We start from the raw sequence: 26865 nt of genomic DNA on the forward strand, positions 1-26865 counted from the left end.
AAGGTGCGACAGGTTTCTGTCTGTTGTTTAGATGCACAGACGACACTCACATATATTTCAGATAGTCTACAAAATACTAATTAAACGTACAGTTTTCCTACCAACTCAGAGAAGAGGTTTTGGAGATGTGTCAGTACACTTCTGTGATGCAGCATTAATGCAGAAATGTACATTGAGATCCTAGGACAACATTTTCTGCCTTTTCCAGGGATGTTCATGCATTCGATTTTAATAAGTCAATGCAAAACCACATGCTGCACACTTATAGAGTGCCCTTTTTTCACATTGTCTTAAGCCAAATCCCATTTCTCTTCTGTAACCCTACAAAAAAGAGGTGAAATCCTTTCCTTAAGAATTGTGGCAACCCTTCAAGAACCTAATATAGATATATTAGTATAGTAGTGGCGTGCTATATAAAGTTCAGCAACCTAACTGCTGCTGCTGATTGACTAACTAACTTTAGAGCTTTATTGTATGTCCTCAGAAAGGGGGCAGTTGCTGCAGAAATGAATTATTATCGTCCATTCCTTAATTTCTCTGTAGTGGGAAGCTAAAATGAGCTTTAATTTCCTGTTATTTTATCCCATTTTACCATTTCACCTTAAGTTTCTTGTTAATGGGAAAGTTAGCTATTAACCAAACTACTAGCAACTTTTTTACGCTTGCTATGGTGAAAAAGCCAATAAAACACTGAAACTACACACATTAAACTATGGAAATATTATGATTTTTTTTTTTTTTTTTTTGTTAACAAAGAAATTACTTTAATTGGTGGGTTTCTTTGGTTGCCAGTGATTCTTATAGCCTTCTTTTTGGGGTGTACCTGTGAAAATCTCAGTTTGAAGGATCATGTTACTGCCTTAATACTTCCCCTACAGCCTAACAAGCCTCAGGACACTCTACCTCTAGGCATGAGCATGCAAAACTCATTCAAATTATCTCTCTCTCTCTCTCTCTCTCTTTCACTGTAATTAGGAGCAGTACAGTGTTATAGAAGCAGGACTAGACGCTTTAATGGAAATGCATATATATATATATATATATATATATATATATATATATGCATTTCCAGCTGCTCTTTATTGTAAATAGCCGGCAGAGATGAGCTCCTACTCGTTTATATGTATGTTAATAATGAATAATCAAATCACAGGGCATAAAGCAGTGCCGGGAAATCATGAGTCACGGGAAGTCGCGGCGGTTGACGAGGGTCACGGCTGTTTATGTATAGCGCGGTTTGATGAATAACGCATCCCGCGGAATAAACATAATAGACATATATGCACTTTGCGCAGAATGTCAAGGGTTATAGTGGATAATGTATGCGGTACAGTCAGCGGCGAGGCGCATATTTAATCTAATGGTGACGGAGCCACTCGCTTGGCTGCCGAACAATGTACACGCGGACGCTCTCCGCTCCGGCTTTCCGGTCCGGCTTTCCAAATCTATTTGTTCCGAGCCCGGAAAACCAAAAAACAACATCCAGCCAAACAAAAAGGCCTGCTATTTTTCCATATTGCAAGCTTTTCCTCCGAACAGCGTGCCGCCTTTATCCACACAGCTCCCGCAATCGCTCACACAAATACGTCCGGTGAGAAGATAAACACATACACACACACATACATACACAAAAACACACACACACACACACACACACACACACACACACACACACACACACACACACACACACACACAAAAATACACACGCTCTGATAGCAGCTTGAGAACAGAGCTCCCGGAGAAATGTCTTCACCAGCTCAATACAATGCTGCCAAAAAGCCCAATACATAAAAAACAGAAAAAAAGTATACAGTATATTTAAAGACTATGCTACACTATATGTCCTATAAAAGTGTTGCTGAAGCACTTTTACTGGAGTAACTGTCTCTTTTGTCCAGGAAAGGAGGATTTCAACTAGAGGATTTGATTGCATACTGCAACATCAAGGAAAGGTAGACTCTTTCTCCTTTTCTCTCAGACAACCATTCTCATACATGCCATGCTAATAGCAGCTTAAGATGAAAAATCACAGTATATTTAAAGACTACGCTTCATTATATTGACCATAAAAGTGTTGCTGAAGCTCTTTTACTGGATTAACTGTCTCTGTGGTCCAGGAAAGAAGGCTTCCTATTAGATTTTGGAACATTCAGAACATTGCTGTGAGGATTTGATTGCATACAGCAACTTTAAGAAAAGCTGGAGTCCATGCATTTTCCAACAAGACAATGCAAAACCACATGTTGCACATCTCTTTCTCTCTCTTTCTCTTTCTTCTTCTCTCCTTCTCTCTCTCTCCCCTTCTCTTTCAGACAACCATTCACATACATGCCATGCCAATAGCAGCTTAAGATGAAAAAAATCACACTCTATTTAAACACTACGCTTCATTATACTGACTATAAAAGTGTTGCTGAAGCTCTTTTGTTGGAATAACTGTCTCTACGGTCCCAGAAAGGAAGCTTTTTTCACTAGATTTTGGAACATTTGAAGCATTGCTGTGAGGATTTGTTTGCATTCAGCAACATTTCCCAGCAAGACAATGCAAAACCACATGCTGCACACTTCTGACCTACTCTCATTTTCAATATTATTGCATTCCAGTTACAGCTGACCCTGTTCTCTCTCTCTCTCTCTCTCTCTCTTTTTCTCTCAGACAACTGGTATTCTCTGATAAGCAGGAGTGGCCACATTATCGGAGACGCCACTGGATACACACGCAGAGTATACACATACATGTCTCGCACAAATGCTGAGAGCAGCTTGGTACCAAAAAAGAAAATCACAGTATATTTAAACACTACGCTACACTATATGGACTACAAAAGTGTTGCAGAAGCTCTTTTAATGGAGTAACTGTCTATATGGTCCAAGACAGGAGGATTTCTACTAGATTTTGGAACATTTGGAGCATTGCTGTGAGGATTTGATTGTATACAGCAACATCAAGAAAAGCTAGACTCCATGCATTTTCCAACAAGACAATGCAAAACCACAAGCTGCACGTCTCTCTTTCCTGCTTTCTCTTACTGTCTAATTTCTAATACTATGGCATTTCATTCTTTCTCCTTCTCTCTCTCTCTCATTCTCTCTCTCTCTCTCTCTCTCTCTCTCTCTCTTTTTCTGGGAAGTGAATGGTGGTTAAACCTTCTGCACTCTGCATCCCGCTGTAACAGCTGTAGCGGCTGTAATTAACAGCAGTGCAGCGCTGTCGCTGAACACACAATACTGTAGCAGAGCAGGAGTGGCCACATTAACAGAAACGCTGCTGTGTGCACACATACAGTACACACACACACACACACACACACACACACACACATGCCTCACACAAATGCTGATAGCAGCCTGAGAACACAGAGCCCAGAAATGTCTTCACCAGCTCAGTACAATGCTGCCAACAAGCCCAATATAAAAACAATCACACTATATTTAAACACTATGCTATAGTATCTGGACTATAAAAGTGGTCTAAGAAGGGAAGCTTTCTACTAGATATTCGGAACATTTGAAGCATTGCTGTGAGGATTTGATTGCATACAGCAACATCAAGAAAGGCTAGACTCCATGCATTTCCCAACAAGACAATTCAAAACCACATGCTGCACACTTCTGAGCTTCTTCTTTCTCTCCAGCTTTCTCTTACTGTTTGACCTCCCATTACTCCAAACTGCTGCAGTAATATCACATGAAAATGAGATATTAACAAATTTAGTGGTGTGATACGATAACCCTTTGATATTCATGTTTTATATAACTCCAAACAAGCCATCAAACCAAGCTGAACTGCTTGAATTTTTGCACCAGAAGTAAAGGCATAAAGTTATCCAAAAGCAGTGTGTAAGACTGGTGGAGGAGAACATGATGCCAAGATGCATAAAAAACTGTGATTAAAAACCAGGGTTATTCCACCAAATATTGATTTCTGAACTCTTAAAACTTTATGAATATGAACTTGTTTTTTTGTTTGTTTTTTCTTTGCATTTTTTGAGGTCTGAAAGCTCTGCATCTTTTTTTGTAATTTCAACCATTTCTCATTTTCTGCAAATAAATGATCTACATGACAATTTGGGAGAAATGCTGTCTGTAGTTTATAGAATAAAACAACAATGTTCATTTTACTCAAACATATAAACAGCAAGATCAGAGAAACTGATTCCAGAGCTATATATTTCCAGAGCTATATATTCAACCAAATAGGCAATTTCTTACATTTGCCATCCCATTTATTTAAATTATTACAGTATAATTACTTGAAACATACATATTGAATATTAAAAGCAAATTTTCTTCAGAACTTTAGGGGTTTTATTTGATAGTAACTTGATTTTCCTCTTTAATAAGACTTTAAATTGTGGTCTATGCATAATTTAATGTTTTAAAATTTAGTGGCATAATGTAATGGCTGGTTATGATCGTGACTGGCAGTGTCTGGCTAAAATTGTCCAGCCAGAATTGAACAACCAAGCAACTCTGGCAGAAATCACCACATCCACATACAATGCAGGAGACCCCCCACTCATATCCCTCAGCTTCCATCACGACTGAGATAATAGGTTTCCCACACCTTCAGCATGTAAGGCAAACAGTTTGCCGGCTATCAAAATGGTAACGACTGCTCAGGTTTGAGATAGACTTCTGACGAGCGTGTTTCCAGAGCTGAGGCGAGTCTCTGAAACAGGTATTCAGCACAATAAAGACCTCCGCAGATAGCAGCCGCACAGTGTGATGCTCGGCTCTTTCTGATCAGCGGGTAAACCCGATTCTGCTCAGGGAAAGAGAGCAGGAGTATAATCGGTGTTGTTATCTGCATGAGTGAAAAGCGTGGAAATGAAACAGCCTGCAGAGACACCGAAGCATCTAGCTGAGTTTGTACGGACTGATCTTACACTGCACAGTGCGTTTAGTTAAAAAAGTGAAGGAAAAGCAGATAAACGGAGATAGAATGGAGTTACTTCCCCTCAAGTGGCAAACTAAATCCCAGACAAAACAGCTAGCTCCATTTTATTGCATTGGAATCAAAGCAGGACTGATTGCAAATGAAGCTCCAACTGGAGCAATGGTCTAATTCTTATGCAACCACATCTCCAGAACCTTCAGACAATCTCTAGAACCGTACATTTCCAAATGAAGCACCAACTAAGACAACAAAGAGTCCAAATCTCGAGAAACCACATCTTCAGACCCTTATGTTCCATATGACTGAAGCATGTTTGTCCCAACTCCAGCTTCAACAATCTCTAAAACCTCACATTTCCAAATGAAGCACCAACTACGACAATAAACAGTCAAAATCTCGAAAGACCACATCTCCAGACCATTCTGTTTCATATGATTGAAGTAATTTTGTCCTAACTCTAACTTAAACAATCTCTAGAACCTCACATTTCCAAATGAAGCACCAACTACGACAATAAACAGTCAAAATCTAAAAAAAAACACAGCTCTAGACCCTTTAGTTCCATTTGACTGAAGCAATTTTGTCCCAACTCCAAGTTTCTCCATTTCTAAATGAAGCACCAATTGAGACAAAGAACAGTCCAAATACCATCAAGAAACCACATCTCCAGATCCTTCTGTTCCATATGATTAAAGCAATTATGTTATAACTCCAACTTCTACAACTCCAACCATCTCTAGAACCTTACATTTCCAAAAGAATAATCAACTAAGTCAATGAACAGTCCAAACCTCGAGAAACCACATCTCCAGAACCTCTTCTTTCCCAAATAAAGGTCCAGCTGAATCAACAAACAGCCTAAATCTCAGACAGCCACATCTCTAAGCTCCAACTGTAGCAATGCGAATTTACATCTCCAGACCATTTTTCCAAAATGAAAGCATTAATTGAAGGAATAAAGAGACAAAACCTTGGGTAGGCTTATCTCCAAACCCTTATTTTACAGATGAAGCTCCAACTGAAGAAATGAACAGCCTAAACCTCAGGTAGCATCATCTCCAGAACCTCTTTTCCCCAAATACATGTCCAACTAAAGCCTTCAGTAAACTCCCTTTACTTCAAACAATCATATTTCCAACTCCAACTTATGCATCTCCAGACCATTGTTTCAAAATAAAAGCTTTAACTGAAGCAATGAACACCCTAAACCTCAGATAACCTCATCTCCAGACCCTTCTTTCCAAAATAAGGCTCCAATTGAAGAAATGAACAGCCTAAACCTCAGGTAGCCTCATCTCCAGACCCTTTTACCCCAAATAAGGCAATAACTAATACAATAAACAACAAAACTCAACTCCAGACACTCAGTTTTCCAAACGAAGCTCTATCTAAAGCACTGAATCTCAGGCAGCCACACCTCCAAGCTCCAACTGTAGCAATGAGAAGTCATACCTCTAGACAATTTTCCAAAATGAAAGCTTCTACTGAGCAATGAAAAGATAAAACCTCAAGTAGCCTCATCTTCAGACCCTTCTTTCTCCAATGAAGCTCCAACTGAAGAAATGAACAGCCTAAATCCCAGGCAGCCACATCTCCAGACCCTTCTTTCCCCAATGAAGCTCCAACTGAAGAAATGAACAGCCTAAATCCCAGGTAGCCTCATCCCTATGCCCTTTTTTCCCACCCTAAATAAAGGAATAATCAAAGCAATGAACAACCAAATTCATCTCCAGAAACTTGGTTTTCCAAAAAAATCTCTAACTAAAGCACTAAAAAACCCTGAACCTCATGCAAACTCATCTTCAGACCTCTTTTATCCACTTTCACCTTCTTTTCCAGAAGCATCTGTGGCTAAAAGCACAGGGTGAAGCCCTCAAAACGGTCTAATTACTTCAGGATATATTTGTCAGGACTTGTTCGGTACATCTTCGAGTCCACTCGAGCCCATTTAGCCGGGAGTCCCTGAAAGCTCCTTCCCCACAGAAACACCAGCCACCCCTGCAACCTTCTCCGAAGAGCAGAGCAGCTCATTTGGGGGCCCGAAAAAAAAAGAATCGGCCCGTGAGCCGGCGAGATTTCCAGAGCTCCAATTAACCTTCGTCCGAGGTCAACCTTCAGCAAACTTCAAAGCAGACTTGCGCACATCTTCGCCCGCCCCCAAAGTTCATCTTATTCCCTGCAAATGAGCAAAGCTCCCTCTGTCGCTCTCAATTAGCCTGCCTGCTCTTCGGGCCGTTCCGAGACGTGCCGCTAATTCGAGCTAATAGGAAGCAAAGCGGGAGCGCCTATGGACATGTCAAGGCAGTTTTATGATGCTCCGTTCAGATGTTTGCCAGGACTGGGGCCCGCTTTCCTCCGAGCCTGTTTTGACAAACGTCACACAGCGTTAGCTGCTTGGAAAAGTCTGGGTCAGGCGTTTAGGATGACGGCGCTGAGGGCGGCTAGCATTCTACAAAACTTGCTTTACTGATTTTACTGATCTTTCTCAGATAAACTACACTATATAATATATTTAAATGTTATAAATGACATCCCTTCTAATGTATATATTCAGCTACGAGAGTTTGCACCCATTGCTGCTGAAACAGATGTGCAAAAGCAAGTACATAGCTTGTCTAGTCTAGTACTTGTGTAGGGAAGATTTGCAAAAATAGTAAATCTCCCTGAAGCAGGAGAAATAGAGGATTATAAAGCTCCTCAGATGGTTGGTGAGACATCCAGTACTTCTGGGATTAGTTGGGGTTAATGTCTGGTGGTCCTTACTACTTTTTGTTGTTCTAGAAACCACTGTAACAAAATATTTCTGTCTCAGTAAACAATGATCTATGCCACTAGTTTAATGGTAATACAATATAATAAAAGCACAACTATATCATTTTATAGAGACAAAATTACGTTTTAATAATTAATTAATTATTATGTACTGCCTGTCAGAAGTTAGCAGCATATAAGCAAATAAGACTTGTTATTTGTTTAATTGTGTGTGTGCTTGATAATGATACATAATAATTATTTTAAGATTTGTTTTGTAAACAGGCCATGGTAATACTGAGCCATATCGAGGCCAGCAAAGATGACTGAGGTCACTATATGTCAATGTATTGTTGAATGTACAAGTCCATTCCACAATCAGTGATGGTTTGGAGAGACATGCCATCTGCTGGTGTTGATCCACTGTGTTTTATTATCAAGTCTAAAGTCAGTGCAGTTTTCTCACAAAATCTTACAGCACTTCATGCTTCCCTCTGCTAACAATTTTTATGGAGATGCAGATTTAATTTTCCAGCAGGACTAGGCACACTGCCCACTCTGACAAAGCAAAGTGTCAATCAGGATATCATTATGGACAATGAATGAAGATACAAACTAATGTAAAGTTTTGTTTGAAACCCAATTTGTAAAAAGTTAAACATTAGGCTCAATACTATATACTGAAAAAAGAAATCGCAGATTTTCACTGATTAGGCCATTTCCTTTTACCACTGCATGCACTAAGTAGGCCAAACATACTTGAAAAAGCAATTTACATGAACTAGAATTTATAAACATTAACTAAACACCATCAGACTTTTTTCCCCATTTTGGCTCACATAATTTCAGATGTCTCATATTTGTTGCACCCTTAATCACCATTCCTAAGAAACTGGCATCCCAGTGTAGCTCTCAGATGAAAATTACCCTGCTAAAAGCTACAGCTAAGCTAATTCAGAAGCAGACAGAGAGGAGAAGGCGCTAAGCAGTGAAGTAGGACATTCTCCGCTATCACTGTAGCATTGTCCTCTGATTAGGGCAGGTCATGCTCTACAACTCCACTGAAGCGCTGATCTGTAGAGAGCTGAACTGTGGAGAACAGGAACAGAGTCCTTCTCGTTAACAAAAGTTCACCTTGCGTGTAATGACCAGGGAATCAGTGTACAAATCCCACGTAGCGCCCGGCCTCTTCACCTTCATCATCTGCCCTGAGGTCTCTGCACCACCGTGCCCTTCCTCTGCCCATCAAACAGCTCTCTCAGCCATTAACACCAAGATACACAGCTAAAACCAGGTTCCAACTGTGCAAATAATACACAAATAAAAGAATGGCATGCTAAACACGAGACATAATTAAGCCCAAAACCACTGTGAAAAATGATGTTTCGGCCAGTAAAAACATGTTAAATCTAAGTAAACATAACAATTATTTCTCATTAAAGTAATTGTATAATACACTTAACATTCTAAACCTTATTTAAGTGGTTGTATCTAAAGATATTTCAAATTGCAAAACAATATCTCAACATAAAACCACAAAAAATGAGTTATATCATGTATATTAATAAATATTATGTCAGAATGAGACCAGATTCTCCCAGAAAATAGTGGCATCTCACTTCAGTGCAATTCTAGGGATAACAATTCTATAAAATATCTAAATAAACAGTATGAATGACAATATAATTTGGCAAACGACAGGCCACTGTTGCCCTTTCTACTTATTTGTTGTAACTGCTTACTAATGGTTTTAAAGTATTTACAATGTAATTAATAATCATGTACAGACTCATTTATAAAACATGTATAAACCCTTTATAAAGGAGACTTATTTTAAAGTGGTGCCAAACTAACTTATTTAAACTTCAGGATTACTTTATATCCATGTGCATCCAAACAATTGATTGGTTGCATCGCAATCCGACCCTTCCTTCTGGGTGCAGAGTTGCCAGGTTCGCGGTTTTCCCGCCAAATTGGGCTTGTTGGAAAATCCAGTCACGGGTCAAAATTTAGGGGTTGCAAGATGGATGGATGGATGGATGGATGGATGGATGGATGGATGGATAGATAGATAGATAGATAGATAGATAGATAGATAGATAGATAGATAGATAGATAGATAGATAGATAGATAGATAGATAGATAGATAGATAGATAGATAGATAGATAGATAGATAGATAGACCTGGCAACCCTGTCTGGATGCAACTACTGTATTTTATGATGAAGAGTGTATATTGTCGCTGTCCAATAAAAAAACAAGTATCTCCATTTTTGTCTTTTTTAGTTTACTACATAATTTGAACAGAAAAAACTGTTCTTTTCACTGTGCCAAAATTTCTTGATGAACAGACCAATAGAAATACATCAGAATGACCTGAAATAAACTCTTTTTACATTGACTTCCATTGAAAGTATAGAAGGTTTTTTGTATTTCCTGTAAAGTTGCTGATATGAAGATACTGGTTTTTCATTGGACAGCGACGATATATAACCTAAATACTATGAAACTAATGCCTTCTGGTGAGTGAGTACTGTCCAGCTTTATCCATATTCTTTATTTAAAGCCATTAGCTTTAAATAAAACCAGTGCTAATGTGGTATCGCTAAAAAAAATAGCGATTTAGCATGCTGGTTAACTGAGCCACAGACATGTGTAGCATTGAGCCCAGCGGAGTTTGCTCTCCCCTCCAGGGAGGTGAACATGGGAGAAGAGGACATTAGGGGCATAAATAAACATTAGGGGTTGACTCAGCCAGCCAGCCTCGCCGCGCTGACCTCAGAACAGCCAAACCGCCTCACAGCGGCTGCCGGATTTACGAGCTCTGACCTCAAAGCGGGCGTTCTTCTGTGTAGCCCGAGATGTTAGCGCTAAATTTATGGTCACTTACAGATATTAGCGATGCGCCAGGCTTTATGGCTGGAGCTGCACTTCTCCAATCATATGGCTGCTGGCTGAGGAGACGAGTAGGGGATGAGGATGGACGTTAGGCGCTAGGCGCTAGTCGCTAATGAAAGGCTAGACACTCTAGATGAGGGGCATATTTTGTCATTCGTGGCCTGATTAGATGCTGCTAAAGCCCACTTGAAATATTTTATGCTAATTACAGTATGAATACTTAATATTCCCTCTCTTTTTTCCCTTCTTTTCCCTGCTCCCATCTCCCAGTATCCCTCTCAACGACAACGAGCCGTTAGCGACCGCGCTAACAGCTTGAGCGTTTGAGAGAACACTCTTAGTGGAGCATTACGGCGAACGTAGCGCTAGGTAAAAGTAGAATTTATCGCATTTAAACTGCTTTCACTTCGAGAGAAAATTGCACCACATGACGTAGAAAAGCTTTTAAAAAGATTTACGAGGGATTAACAAGCGCAAAAAAATAAAAACTGATTTACAATGGATTGCCAAATGCAGACATATGCCAAACCAGATAATGAAGGGTTACGCACTCACTACAGGTATTTACCGAACATCTCCATGCGTATCTGTTTGACCGTAGTAAATCTGTAATATCTGTCAGAGATGCATCAAGCCCATTATGTAAGCTCCATGCTAAGTTCCTGAAAGCCATTAGGCAACCAAAAAAATATATATCGCTACCCACATATCAAAAATAACTGGTTCATTTCAGCCCGAGTGGCGAGTGCACAGAGCTGAACTCATCAACACTTCTCCTGGTTGCCCTTGGCTACAAAACCACCTCTAACAAATCTGATTTGCTGCATGGTACTGTATCCTTTTGCACACAGCCCTGATTTACAGTGTGTGTCCACTCTAAAATATACACTGCAAAAAAAAAAAAAGATATTAGCAAATTAAATGATCTAATTTTAAGGCAATAATCTTATTTTGGTCCCTTTAAATGTGTAAGATTATTTAGTTCTACTTATTTTAGGAATAGTTGTCGTAATCAGTCTTAATTGGAATTTTCAGCTTGTTTTATGTCATTGATTCTTGTGTCGAAATCTTGCGGAAAAAAATCAGTGATTTATATCTTTATAAAATCTTGACTTAAGATTTAATTTCAAGACTTTGAGATTGTACATTTTATAATATCTTACTAAAATAATTGGCATATATTACATTTCTTGTAAAAAGCGGTATATAAATAAAGTTTAATTGAAGTAAGTTTAATTAAAATAGATGATCACCACGCAACCTCACCCCCAACTCATACCAAAAGTACTGGATGGAGCTCCATCATTCCATCATTCCAGAGAACACAGTTCCACTGCTCCACAAGCTCAATTCATTCAAGGTGTCCACAAACAATTGTGCATAGTGAATCTCTGTCCTATAAAGAAGGTGTTTTCAGTCTTTAAACAGAACAAACAGAACAAAATCCAATTACAGTTATGTAATAACCAGAGCACGGGCTCATAGCATAGTCCCACAATACACTACAATACCCAGCATGCATTACATAAACACTGTCGTATATTACACAACAGCTGTGATTTAGACACGGTTTGGAGATTGAAAATCTGCTTGTTTAGAAAAATATAGATTTTGTACATTTCTGCAAATATAGATTGCGCAAATATAGATTGCGCAGTGCAATCGAATATATGTTGTGATTACCTGTCGCTAACGGTTTCATAACACACACACACACACAGGCTGTTTGAAGGTCTTAAATGATAAAAATCCCTCTGAGGGACTTATTACTCACGCAGAGACGTGGCCCTGATTGTAAGTAGAAATGCTGGGCTGTGACACAGCAGGAATAATACGAAATTGAGGACAATTACATATTTACGTAATGAGCACAGCTACAGTCATGCAGTACTGCTACAGCAATCACTACTACCACAACCTCTAGAATAGCTCTGTTATGAAGAATGTAGTGTTTGCAGTTATTTGCAGGGTGGGCGTGATGAGTGAACAGGCTGTACAGGCTTCCGCATACAGAGGGTCAGTTCTATGAACTAATTAGACTGAGTGATGGTAATAAACATCAGAGTTTATTCTGTGTTTCCTGTTTTCTTGGTATTCAAATTAGATATAGATGTGTTACAAAGCCTATAGGCTGGATTTCTCAGCTGATACATTCATTATAGATGGCTGTTTCAAAGGATATAATATGATTTTATCTCCAGTGTTTAATTCCAGCTGTTTTTTCTGTGCTAATATTAGCCTGTTTATTTTTTATTTTCCTCAGAAATAAAAAGGCAGGTCTACACTTTTGGATTATGAAATGATTGACAGCCTTGGCTGCAATAGACAAAGCTTCGGTTCATCTCAGCAGCTAACAGAGTAAACAGAGTAGTGCTGAAAGATATGACCAAAATTTATATTGCAATACATTTCTTAATTTTGGTCGATACAATATAATTTCAACATCGATATAAATACTTTGAAGGCCTCAGAAAAACTGCTAGGAAGCCTAACCAATTGGAGCCGAGCCTAACCGACTGGAGCCGAGACTAGCCCAACCTAGCCTAGCCTAGCATAGCCTAGCCTAGCCTATCTGGCTATGTGCCTGTGTGATTACATCATCACGCACTGACGTAGCCCAGCTCCGGAGGCTGATTGTGTTCAGAAAAATATCACCATTATTAAAACATTTCTTATCGCGATAAATACCGATATCGAATTATTGTCCAGGCCTAAAACCAGAGTAAACTGAGTTGAGCTCCAGTACTATAATTAGGTGGAAACATATATGATTTGGTAACAAAATACATATACTGCACTTTTACTTTGAGATATTGCACTTTCTGTGTAAACTGTGTATCCATTGGAAAAACCTGCTATGTTAAGGCGATCTGCTTTCAAGTGCATTTCATACATTATGTTTTTCTGAGGTAAAAATAATTCAATAATATAATTCTGACATAAATTCTGCTTCTATAACAATGAATGTACAAAATATGAGTTAAATATTTGTTTTAGGCACATTGGAAAGTGTTTTTTTTTTTTTACAACGAACACATTAAGTGTGTTAGCATCAACGAAAATTGAGGCATAAAAAGTGCACAGAGGTCTCCAACTTTCTTCAGAGTGAATGACTGCAGACTAGGGGGCTGTAGATCAGCGCCAACAAAGAAGACACACAGCTCATTAGATAACGTTAGCCAGTTAGCATAACAAGCTAATATATTGGAGCATAGACTGTGTATAGCTGGACAGAGCATTGTCTCTCAAAAGTGCAGCCAGGTCGGGCGCCCCCTGCTGTTCGGTTGCAGAAGGCTGTGTAACCCCACCCATCCCCATAGGTTTCAGTGGCAAAACAGACAAATTTCAATCACGTTTTTTTCTAATATACTGTAATTCTACCTCCATTATTTAAATGCAGCAGCTAGTGTAACCTCTGCTTATATTGATAATTTTTTTATATCCCCACAGAATTCGTTTTTTAAAATGTGATTCAGCTCTATTCAAAAAAGGTGTGGTTAGTGTAAAAGGGCTGGTTATGGGCGGGACCAATAACAGACCATCATAAACCTATGAATATTTTGGTAGTCGACTAATCTGATGATTATTTTTTCGATTAGTCGATTAGTCAACGATTATTTCTGCCATGTCCTTCATCTCTAAAAACAATAGAAACAGCTGAACATGAGATTTAAATGTCTAGATGTTGTTTAAACATGGAAATGACATGGAAATATTTAGTGCTTAAATATTTTAGAGACACAGACTAAGTTGAGTATAAACTGTGTGAGTAAGTCATTTACCCATCTTCCACTGTGCTTCTGTCCCCAGCACTTGTGTAATGCGGTACTGTTACAAAATAACGATAAGTCGAGAATTAAATTTGTAGTCGACAATTTAAATAATCAACATTGCCGATTATATTGACTAATCGCTGCAGCCCTACTGTAGACTTCAAAACTTCATGTGGTCTTCAGAGGATAGAGAATAGAGTAGAGCATAGAGTAATAGTGTAGCTTCAATGGAATGGGTTTCCATAGCAGATTCTTAGCCAGCATGGCGAATATTTTTGTATTCACTATATAAATCATCATTGGTCATTGGTTTGACCAACAGGCTACTGCGAAGGAGCCTTCAAGCATTGGTTGCAGCCACCATCAGAAGGCCTCTTCCTGGCAGCTTTGGCAGCTTAATGTGAATTAAACACAAAACAATATGGAAATTAATTCGTTATTTTTAACAACTGCCTTGAATGAAACCAACCAAAGAAAGACGCAACACATTTTATGAATATAATCTTATGCAAGGAGCGATCTGTCGTGAAACGCAATCCATCAGAACTAATAGAACGAGAAACAATTCAATTACTTTTCCTAATACAGTCATTTAATAAAGGATTCGCAGAGGAGTCGGGATGTTCTCTTTCAACAGATGCAACCCCTCCTTCCTCCCTCAACCTTGGAGACAAACTTTCTCCTGAAGGACGTTTTCATACAACGTCTCGGTGAGAAACCTGCCTCTGAACAGCGGGCACCAGACGAGGAAAAACTCCACCACAATAACAGCCGGAGAAACAAAGAGATGCTAATTAATCCTCAGAAGTATTGCAGCGTTACCTGAGCCAGTTTACTTACTGCAGGGACTGACCGCTAACAGCACAGCTATAATTAGAACTGGAGGTAAAAACTGCTAGAATAGCAATGTGTCTGGGGGTCCGTGTGGACCAGACAGTGCTAACATTAGCAAGATCACTGTTATCTTTGGCTTTCTGTAGTGGCTGCTTTGGTGTAAAACTGCATCTTTAAGCAAAGAAGCTGAAAAACAAAGCTAACCAAATACAGTCTGGTTAAAAACGCATTAACAAGCCTTGTCCTGTGTACGGGCTACAGGTGGAGGTGATAAAAAACCCTTTTTTCTGCAGTAAAATAAGCTATTTACACTCTGAAAATTGGAGGGGTTTGAAATCTCCGACAGGAAACTTGGAAAAGCTGCCCGTTTTCTCTCTTCTCCACTTAATAATTTCAGATCAGTAACAGGAATCAGAGACTTAATAACTAAGACAAACATAACAAAACTAAAGGTTAATAGTGTTTGACTTGTTTTCAGGAAAATATTCATTTTAAAATTAAAAAGTTTAGGAATGAGACAATTTTATGATTTCATTCATTATATTTTGACATTAGCTGATTTTATGTAAAAAAAAATTATGTATTTTCTATTACAATTACAATTATGATTTTCGGTAATGTTCCTTATCAAATATGAAAGCCTTTTATGTAATGCTGGATTACATAAATAGAAATCCTCAAGATTTAGTGGTCTAACATCAGGCAGACAATTGACATTCAGATATTTGAAAAAAAAATCTAGCCTGTTAAAGGGTTAATCAAAGACTGAAAGCCTTGAGTAGCCATTGGGATGAAAAAAAAAACAAGCTTTAGCAAGTGGCCATGGAACCCAAAACCCAAAATTGGCTGGTTACAGGGTTAATCGGAGACTGAAAGCCTTAAGGTAGCCATGGAGCTGAAAAAAAACAAGCTTAAGCTTCAGCAAGTGGCCATTAAACAAAAAAAGCATATTGTTACACAATAATTTCACTTTATTTGAGAAAATCACCATACAATGTACGTAGGACAGCCAAAAGACACAAGACACGTTCTAGTCTATTGCTGTATTAGAGAGACTGAGAACTTGCCATTAAGTATCTATATTTAGCGAATCAACATGGAAAAGATACATATTTAAAGATCCACTGACACATTAAGTAGGCACACATTGAGTCAATCACCACAGACCTCCAAACCTTATGTAGCTTAATATCAGCTCAAGAACAGTGGAGCATAGAGAGCTTCATAGAATGGAGAGTTTCCATGGTTGAGCAGCTCCATCCAAGCCTTATTAAAAACAAGCACAAAGCCACTGGACTCTAAAGCAGTCATGCCATGACGAAATCACGCTTCTCCATCTGACAAACCAATGGATGGGGAGTCTGGGTTTGGGGGTTGCCAGGACAACGGTACTTATCTGACTGCACTGTGCCAGGTGCAAAGTTTGGTAGAGGGGGGATCATTAGTACTGAAAGGTGTGTTGGTTGTTTTTTAGAAGTTGGGCTTTGTTTCTTCATTTCAGTGAAATAAACACATATACTGTAAACCCAGAAGTTGTCTGAACTCAAATGATTTAAGTCTGTTTCACATAAAATTGGATATATATATTTTTTTTTAATTAGTTGAACAATTGTGGTTCATATACATTTAAACTGAGATCTTTGAGTTCAACCAACCTTAGAAATAAATCAAGTTCCCCTTTAGTTATGCTAACTTTAAGTTATGCTAACTTAAGTTTTTATTACCCATTACTTAACTTTTTTAAGGCAACCTGTTTCCTCATATTTTTTTAAGTAAATTCAGCTTATCCGGGCTTACAGTGCAATGCTTCAGCATATTTAGACAATTTAATACTCTCAACTTTGCAGGAACAGTTTGGGGATGGTGCCTTTCTGTTAGTGCTGGGCGGTATGACCAAAAATGTATATCACAATATTTTTCAAGATTATTACGGTATTTTTATTGTATCTTATTTATTTATTTATGTTATTTTTTTTTGCATTTTATATAGGTTTGTGACTTACTGTACTGTTAGGGGTACGTATAATATCAAACACTAAGGCTTTAAATTAAGGCTTTAATTACTATAGGGTTTACTTTGTCCCGCAAAGTTACACAATATATGAAGAAATCAGATTTTATAAGCAGAAAAACAGCTGAAGAATGTACACAAACAATAGACAATAGACACAAACAACTTTAACACAGCTTTCTTTTGAAACAGTTCCATAAACACTGTAAATTGATCTAAAATACTAAAAGTATAAGTATTTAAAAGATATATATATATATATATATATATATATATATATATATATATATATATATATATATATATATATATATATATATATTAAAAGCTCTATTACACAAGTCAGACACAAGTTTAATATCAATTTATAATGTGTTTCTGAAGACATTAGAGGCATTACAGTATTAAAATCAACTACAATTCCCTTCTTTCTCCAGTTAACATTTAAATTGAGTTAAATGATCCTTCAAGCTAAGGTATTAAAATATATTTATTAGAGCTATAGTTACTTCCCTGTATCCAGTGTTTTAGGGAGTTTAATCTCTCATGCTGAATAAATTAACGCTTCTCCTAGCTGTGGGTCGATGCGCAATTCCAGTTTGTATTAATGGCTATTTTTCAGTCACTGCAGTGTGTTATCTTGTTATGCTAACTGGCTAGCATTATCTAGCGAGCTGTGTGTCTTCTTTGGGGGCGATGTTCTACACTGTGTGCTTCTACACAATGCTCCACAGCGCCTCTAGTGGTATGGAGGTATGGGAAAATTCATAGCGATTCAAAAGTCTCAGCACTACTTTCTGTAAATTCAATGTAGGCATCCTTACTAGTGTACTAGCCGTATAATCTGGTGAGCCTTATGTTCAGAAAATAGACGTTCATTAATAGAGCGCCTTATAGTCCAAACAATATGGTAAACCATTTTCTTACCTGCTGTATAAACATACCTTAAACTTTGCTATTCTACACCTAACCCAATGCTAATCTTAGCCTCAGAAACCAAACACTAATCCCCTTTGACAAACCTCTTTCAGATCCTCTATAAAAAAAAAGGCATTTTTCCGTGAGCCAGATATCCCCACAACGTCAAAATCTTCATGTTTCCCATTATCCTGGGGATATGTGTTTCTGACAAAGTGCTTAAACCACAACTGCATGCATATACACACACATTAGTCACAGTTTGGAGATGGTGCTGATGAGTGTAGACAGAGTGTGAATGGATTTGACAGCACTGAGCGCTGCGGAGGAAAGTTTTCCCAAAACACCGGCTGTGGCTTTCTGCTATAACAGCACACGCTACATAAAAAAAAAAAACCTAATATACACACAGTTCTCCAAACACTCACACAGTCTTTAAAGAGCCACTAAACCCTAAACCACATTTATTTTTCATTAATAGCTGAAATGTGTTACTTTGAAGAAATTAATTTGTATTATTTTCTAAAATGTCCTAACCCTTAAAAAACACTTTTATTGCAGTCATTTCTGCCTCTGCAGCGCAGAGAACCCTTTCAGGTTCAACAAGGTTGGTGCTCAGACACATCACAATATGCAGATCACTCAATCAATAATACCACCCCTCTGCTAACGTCCAATCATCTGCGTCTCACTGCTATCAGAGGAACACTGCTCGGCCCAACAGCTTTCACTTCTGCCTGCCCCTAAACCCATACATCACCCAGTCAAACCAGGCAAAAATCAGGGGCTTTAGTTACCCTTTAAGAGAATGATTCTGATGTGTTATCAGTGTGTGTATCAGTTATTCCCTTTAAATTAAAAGCACAGTTAATAGCACATGCTGCATTAAAACCAACAAAGTCAGGGGAAAATATACATATATCCACAATCTGAATGCTAAATTTAATTAAGCAATAACACACTCAAGGTTCACGCTATAACTTGTAATATTGGTACTGCTGTGCTGCTTTATACCTCCAGTGTATTATTGTGATTATACCACAGTTCCATTACCGCTGTTTATTAAAAGATTTTGAGTTAAAAAGGACAAGAAAATGTGATCTGTTTGGTTATAAAAACTCTGTTTGGAAATAAAAAACTATTTCCGTTGCTGCTCTGTTTGTAGCTGCGCTGTTTGGTTTGTAAGTGCTGCATCGTTGCTAGGTTACCTGTATGTGGCGGCGTAATACATGGAGAGCTTCGGTTACAGTGCATTACCAGCTGATAATGGCACTCAGAGGATGCCTCTCTGACAATCACATGGCAGTGTTGAACTAACTGTGGTATAATGGTCTACAATGAATTCTACTTAAACTAAGTGGGATTCTGGGAATCTGCAGTTTAGGGCTGAACAAGCCTCGGAAATACAACTAGCAGCAATATTGTAAAATAGACACAAGACTTTATCTAGGGCCCGTCTAGAGCATAATAGCATCTTTACTGTAAGTGAAGGTAAAGCAAAGTTAATTAAGGAAGTTGGAGTGTGGTCTGACAATAGTGGGTGCAGACAAATGATGGGACATTCCATATCTGAAGTTCTGCTTTGGGTATTCAACATTCCTCCATCCACATAGTCTCCTGTGTACCAGGAATACAGTATAGTAGGCTTATATTACCACCCACAGTGGACAGTGCAGTGGGTGCATCTTGGGTCCCATGACCTTTGGTGTATCAGTGTATATGGATTATTTGGACATTCTGACACTACTATATGTTACCAAAAAAAAAAAAAAAACAAGTCAAAAACCAACAAGTCAACTTTACAAGAGAAATGTAGAAGGAGTCAATGTTCAAATATAATTTTATTCTATTTTGAAGCATTTCTATTGGTCCATTCATTATGAAATGTTTTGACACAATGAAAGGAACAACCGCCATATTCACAACATGTCAAAATGTATATACAAGGTTTTGTTAGCATGACAGCGACAATATACAGCATAAAAATCCAGTTTTCCAGCACATGGGTGCTTTAACTTTGCCTCATGATTAATATTACAGGCTGTACCTGTATGCTGGTGGGTCAGCGCCATTCAGTAATCCTCTGTTGTAAATCTGGTCATCATACAGACGTCATTCTCGAATCTGAGATTTATCAAATGAGGAGGAAAAGTGCACATGTTGGCCAGTAGAGGTTTTAAGCACATGCACTGTTATATTGTGCCAGATAAAAATCATAAAAATAATAATAAGTGTTGATATGTGATATGTGTGAAGTGCTGTGGTGTGCTGAATAGTGTCTGGGTGTGTGTTAGGGGTTAAAGCAGCAGTATTAAAGCTGTGTGTGTGTGTGTGTGTGTGTGTGTGTGTGTGTGTCTGTGTGTGTGTGAGCAGTCAGCAGGTGAGTCAGTTAGTCTGCACTGCTTCAGACTGCAGAGAGAGCATCAGCTGCTGGAATTCACAGAGCTGCCAGAGCAGCACAGCTCACAGCTCACACTGTGGCCAAACACAGCGCCCCCTGTGGGACACAACACACACACACACACACACACACAAACACCAACCAGTCTCTCACTGCCTGATGATGTGGGAGGAATTAATACATAAATCCAGATATTCAAATATTCCAGATATTTCAGAGAAAAAAAATCTACCAATATGACTTTTTTAAGAGCATGATTCAGTTAAATGTTTAAATGAAAAATATTCAGGTATCTACAGGTTTTTATGGGAATCAAAAGGTGTAGGAGCGAAATAAACAAGGAATGAATAGAGGGGTAAATAAATAAATAAATAAATATCTACAGGTTTTGGGGATTAATTAATGAAGTGAATAAATAAATAAATAAATAAACAAATAAATAATTAAATAAATATTTAAGGTATTAGTAGACTTACTATAGCTATCACTATGCTTATTAGGAGCAAAATAAATAAATAAATAAATAATTATTATAAAGTTCTTAGTTATAGTAAATAATAATATGTTCTTAATGACTTGCCTTGTTAAATTCAAGGTAAAATATAATTTAAAAAACACATGTATCTACAGGTTTTTCACTATATTAATTATTAAATAGATATAAGTAATACATATACCAAAATGATGTGTATTTTGTGATTTGTTAACTAAGTACACTTGAATTAATCAAGATTCAGGCTGCAACAGTTCTTTTTATTTAAAAAAAAAGTTATTGTAAATAATAAATAATACATATTTACTTCCTGTAGACTGAAAAGAGGTTTAAGATTTGATAAGAGAAGTTTAATAAACACATATAAATATACAAATTATATTTAAAAAAAAATCAGTTAAATACATTTATTGTATACAGGTCTGATGTGGTACCTGCCATGGAATTGATGACTGCTTTTAATTAAATACATAAATAAATAAATACGCAAACAAATAAACAGCTGCGTGTGTTTTTGTGTTGTGTTTGTGTGTGAGTGTGTGTGTGTGTGTGTGTGTGTGTGTGTTTCCACTCGTCCTGTTCCAGTGTGTGGTTTTGAGTGCTGTGCTGTGAGACACTCAGCTCAGAGGAGGAGGAGCGGTGGAGGGGAATAGATAATGAAGTATCCAAATGAGAGAGAGGAGGAGGAGGTGGATGAGCAGAGACGAAGGAAAAAGAGAGAGAGGGAGAGAGAGAGAGAGAGAGAGAGAGCTTTAGGAAACGAGAGCTTGTAGCTCTAAAATCTAGTGAAATCCAAATCCAGCAAGTGCAAACAGTCCTTGCATCATCATCACCCTTCCTGCAGACCCTTCCTCCAGAGCCACCAAGTCCACCAGGACTACCAGACCATGGGCTGAAGATCACCAGCAAACATCATCACAAAGCAGTGACCAATGAAACACACACACAGAGAGAAAGACCACCAGTCAGACGTTTACTCCCTGTTTAACCCTTTACTCGTGTGGTATTGAGTTATATGAGGCATTAATTTGCATGTTTTACTTCAACCAAATCAGCCAGTTCAGATCATACAGCTACAACAACAGGTCAACCAGCCCAAGCACCAACCAATCCGATCCAGATCCAGAGAATATAGAACAAGACCAGCCCTTCATTACTACTGTTGATGATTGATTATTGATTATTACTGTTTAATATTAATTATGATGTTAATGGAAAGGTGGTGATGCGTTGCATCAACTACTGTAGTATGAGTTTGTGTATAGTATGTGTGTGTGTTTGTGTTTTAGTTTGTTTAGTGTGTGTGGGTGTGTGTGTGTGATATACACCAAGCTTGGAGTGCCAGAGGCTGATCAGAAGCATGGGATTGTATTCAGAGAGCAACCCCACCAAACACACTCACACACACACTCACACACACACTGCTATTAAACTTAAATGGATGGAAGGAAGATTAATATAAATAATATATATATAGTATTATATAGTAATATATGCTATATAATCAATTAGTGTATATACATTTATTTATACATGATACATAATAGCTATTATTAGGGGTCCAAGCACTTTCTTCAGATATGCTTAGATAGATAGATAGATAGATAGATAGATAGATAGATAGATAGATAGATAGATAGATAGATAGATAGATAGATAGATAGATAGATAGCCAAAGGCTGATCAGCAACGTGGATTGCATCTATCAGTTGACTAATTAATGAGAAAAAGTGTAAAATCCGGAAACACACCAACGCAACGCTGCACGAGCCCCTCCATCATTCCCAGATGAAGGGTCTCAACTCTACTTACTATAATAAAAATAATGCACCATAATAAAAAAATAATAATAACGCACTATAATAAATATAAGTCCACCACCATAAAATAAAGACCACCGTTAACCATCAACTTCCAAAGCACTCAAAAAGAACCAGCACGAGCAGAAACAGAGTGTATCAGGACTCACCGCGCGCTCCGGAGCCTCCGAGCACCAAGCACAGCCACACGGCGACGCGCGCGACACTCCGCACAGCACCGGCGCGCGCCATGGCAGGACCGGAGAGCAGCAGATCCAGCAGGCAGTAGTAGCAGTAGTAGCAGCAGCAGGTCCCCGGGTATTAAATCACACAGCGCGCGCAGTCCTCCGCGTATCCTCCGGTAAACCGCACGCACGAGCCTCTCGCGCTCTTCACGGCTGGTCAAACGCATCCATTCTCCATCATCCGCGATCCGGTAAAAACAGCGCAGCAAAATCGAGCAAAATGTTCCCTTAACAATAACAAAAAAGGCAAAAAAGAAGCAAAAACTGCAGCAGCAGAGATAATTATAATAATAATGATAATTATTATAATAATAATAATAAATAAATAAAGGCTTTTCCACTCCGCGCGCCTCTCTGCGCCTCTCGCTCTGCAGCAGCAGCTCCGCGGGTCCGCCGGTGGTGCGCGCGCGCCGAGTGTCGCCGAGTAGAGCGCGCGGATTCATTGATCTAAAAAAAGAGAGAGAGAGAGGGGGGGGGGGGGGGGGAGTTGGGGGGTGGAGGTTATTGGAAAACCCGGGGACTGGAGCTTTCTTTACTGGAGCGGAGCTACGGGGGAGGGCTTCTCCAGTGAATGCCACGCCCCCTGCAGCTGTGATTGGCTGATTGTTAGTTGTTAGTTTGTACACACAATATATATTAAACCAATTCACTACATTGATAAAGCCACTCCTCTTACTTTTAGAGACCTGTACACTGACCATAACAGCACATACACACCTGTTACCTAGAGATAACCTGAACTAAACCTGAGCTGGTTTGAGTTCAGTCTGAACAAACCTGGGTTAAACCTGTTAATCCTACCTAACAGGATTAATTAAACCTAACCCTAGCTAACAGGTTATTTCAGGCTAATCAGAATAACTGCTCTAGTTAATTTGTTTAATCCAGGCTAATCAGAATAACTGCTCTGGTTAAGAGGTTTAATTCAGGCTAATATAGTCTAACTGCTCTAGATACTTGGTTTAATTCAGGCTAATCATAATATCTGCTCTAGTTATGAGGTATAATTCAGGCTAATCAGATAAGAGGTTTAATTTAGGCGAATACAGACTAACTGCTCTAGTTAAGAGGTTTAATTCAGGCTAATACTTACCACTCTAGTTAATATGATTAGTTCAGGCTAATCAGACTAACTGCTCTAGTTAATAGGTTTAGTCCAGGCTAATACAGACTAGCCCCTCTAGTTAAGAGGTTTAATTCAGGCTAATACACACTAACCACTCTAGTTAATATGATTATTCCAGGCTAATCAGACTAACTACTTTAGTTAATGGGTTTAGTCCAGGCTAATACAGACTAACCGCTCTAGTTAAGAGGTTTAATCCAGGCTAATCAGACTAACTGCTCTAGTTAAGAGTTTTATTCCAGGCTAATCAGACTAACTGCTCTAGTTAAGAGGTATAATTCAAGCTAAAACAGACTAACTGCCCTAGTTAAAAAGTATGATTCAGGATAGGTAGCTTTGTGAATCAGGCTAATCTAAGTTAGCCTTAGTTAATTTAAGATTAGGTTAAGATAAGGTTGAAATACGACTTATACTGATTTACTGTTCCAACCAACAGGTTTAAATCAGGCTAAGTTACACTAACCTTAACTAATAATGTTATATAACTAATAACTTAATCTGTATTACCATGAGTTAAACTGGTTATCTGGTGCTACTTGCTCATTTTAGACTTTTAGTGCAGGATGTTGGGCTCTGGTCTGCTCCTGAATATGAAGTACTTATCAATAATAGTGCAGGAGGTGGGGTTTCAGCTTTCTAGAGGTTCACACTGAGTTTGATGTAACAGCAGCTCATCTTGCAAGGTGGCGTGGCTATAGTTTGCTAACATGACAAACTTCTTATAAATATGAACTAGTATCCAATTACAGTGCAGGGTGTGAGGCTTTAGCATTGTATGACAATCAACTTCTAGTCGGTATGATATGATAGCCAATCACATTCCAAAAGGGCGTGTCTTTGGTTGTCTGTAGTTTAGGGTCTAGTGAGTGTGATATGATAGCCAATCACATTCTAGAAGGGCGTGTCTTTGGTTGTCTAGAGTTAAGGGCCTAGTGAGTGTGATATAATAGCCAATCACATTCTAGAAGGGCGTGTCTTTGGTTGTCTAGAGTTTAGAGCCTGGTGAGTGTTATAAAATAGCCAATCACATTCCAGAAGGGCTTGTCTTTGGTTGTCTAGAGTTTAGGGCCTAGTGAGTGTGATATAATAGCCAATCACATTCTAGAAGGGCGTGTCTTTGGTTGTCTAGAGTTAAGGGCCTAGTGAGTGTGATATGATAGCCAATCACATTCCAGAAGGGTGTGTCTTTGGTTGTCTAGAGTTAATGGCCTAGTGAGTGTGATATAATAGCCAATCACATTCCAGAAGGGCGTGTCATTGGTTGTCTATTGTTTAGGGCCTAGTGAGTGTGATATAATAGCCAATCACATTCTAGAAGGGCGTGTCTTTGGTTGTCTAGAGTTAAGGGCCTGGTGAGTGTGATGTATTAGCCAATCACATTTCAGAAGGGCGTGTCTTTGGTTGTCTAGAGTTTAGGGCCTAGTGAGTGTGATATAATAGCCAATCACATTCTAGAAGGGCGTGTCTTTGGTTGTCTAGAGTTAAGGGCCTGGTGAGTGTGATGTATTAGCCAATCACATTTCAGAAGGGCATGTCTTTGGTTGTCTAGAGTTTAGGGCCTAGTGAGTGTGATATAATACCCAATCACATTCTAGAAGGGCGTGTCATTGGTTGTCTACAGTTAAGGGCCTAGTGAGTGTGATATATAACAGCCAATCACATTTCAGAAGGGTGTGTCTTTGGTTGTCTAGAGTTAAGGGCCTAGTGAGTGTGATATGATAGCCAATCACATTCCAGAAGGGCGTGTGTTTGTCGATGTAGAGTTTAGGACCTGGTGAGTATGATATAATAGCCAATCACATTCTAGAAGGGCGTGTCTTTGGTTGTCTAGAGTTTAGAGCCTAGTGGGTGTGATATATTAGCCAATCACATTCCAGAAGGGCATGTCTTTGGTTGTCTAGAGTTTAGAGCCTGGTGAGTGTTATAAAATAGCCAATCACATTCCAGAAGGGCGTGTGTTTGTCGATGTAGAGTTTAGGACCTGGTGAGTATGATATAATAGCCAATCACATTCTAGAAGGGCTTGTCTTTGGTTGTCTAGAGTTTAGGGCCTAGTAAGTGTGACATAATAGCCAATCACATTTCAGAAGGGCGTGTTTTTAGTTGTCTAGAGTTTAGAGCCTGGTGAGTGTTATATAATAGCCAATCACATTTCAGAAGGGCGTGTCTTTAGTTGTCTAGAGTATAGGGCCTAGTGAGTGTGATATAACAGCCAATCACATTCCAGAAGGGCGTGTCTTTGGTTGTCTAGAGTTAATGGCCTAGTGAGTGTGATATAATAGGCAATCACATTTCAGAAGGGCGTGTTTTTAGTTGTCTAGAGTTTAGGGCCTAGTGAGTGTGATATAATAGCCAATCACATTCCAGAAGTGCGTGTCATTGGTTGTCTATTGTTTAGGGCCTAGTGAGTGTGATATAATAGCCAATCACATTCTAGAAGGGCGTGTCTTTGGTTGTCTAGAGTTAAGGGCCTGGTGAGTGTGATGTATTAGCCAATCACATTTCAGAAGGGTGTGTCCTTGGTTGTTTAGAGTTCAGTACCTGATGAATGTAATATATTAGCCAATCACATTTCAGAAGGGCGTGTCTTTGGTTGTCTAGAGTTTAGGGCCAAGTGAGTGTGATAAAATAGCCAATCACATTCCAGAAGGGCGTGTCTTTGGTTGTCTAGAGTTTAGGGTCTACTGAGTGTGATATAACAGCCAATCACAT

The 26865-nt window shown here is 38.7% G+C and overlaps 1 protein-coding gene across 2 annotated transcripts in view; it reads right to left on the minus strand.

Moving 5' to 3' along the window:
• The window catches only part of dcc (DCC netrin 1 receptor), a 442661-nt gene extending 419225 nt beyond the window's left edge, over positions 1–23436 (minus strand). For both annotated transcript variants that reach the window (XM_022668821.2, XM_022668820.2), the window contains exon 1: positions 22953–23436. In XM_022668821.2, coding sequence (XP_022524542.1) covers positions 22953–23034 — 82 coding nt within the window. In that variant the 5' untranslated portion in view covers positions 23035–23436. The remainder of the gene's footprint in view (positions 1–22952) is intronic.
• Between the last annotated feature and the right edge of the window lie 3429 nt (positions 23437–26865).

This window comes from Astyanax mexicanus, chromosome 1, assembly GCF_023375975.1.
Source record: "Astyanax mexicanus isolate ESR-SI-001 chromosome 1, AstMex3_surface, whole genome shotgun sequence".
Taxonomy (NCBI): domain Eukaryota; kingdom Metazoa; phylum Chordata; class Actinopteri; order Characiformes; family Acestrorhamphidae; genus Astyanax; species Astyanax mexicanus.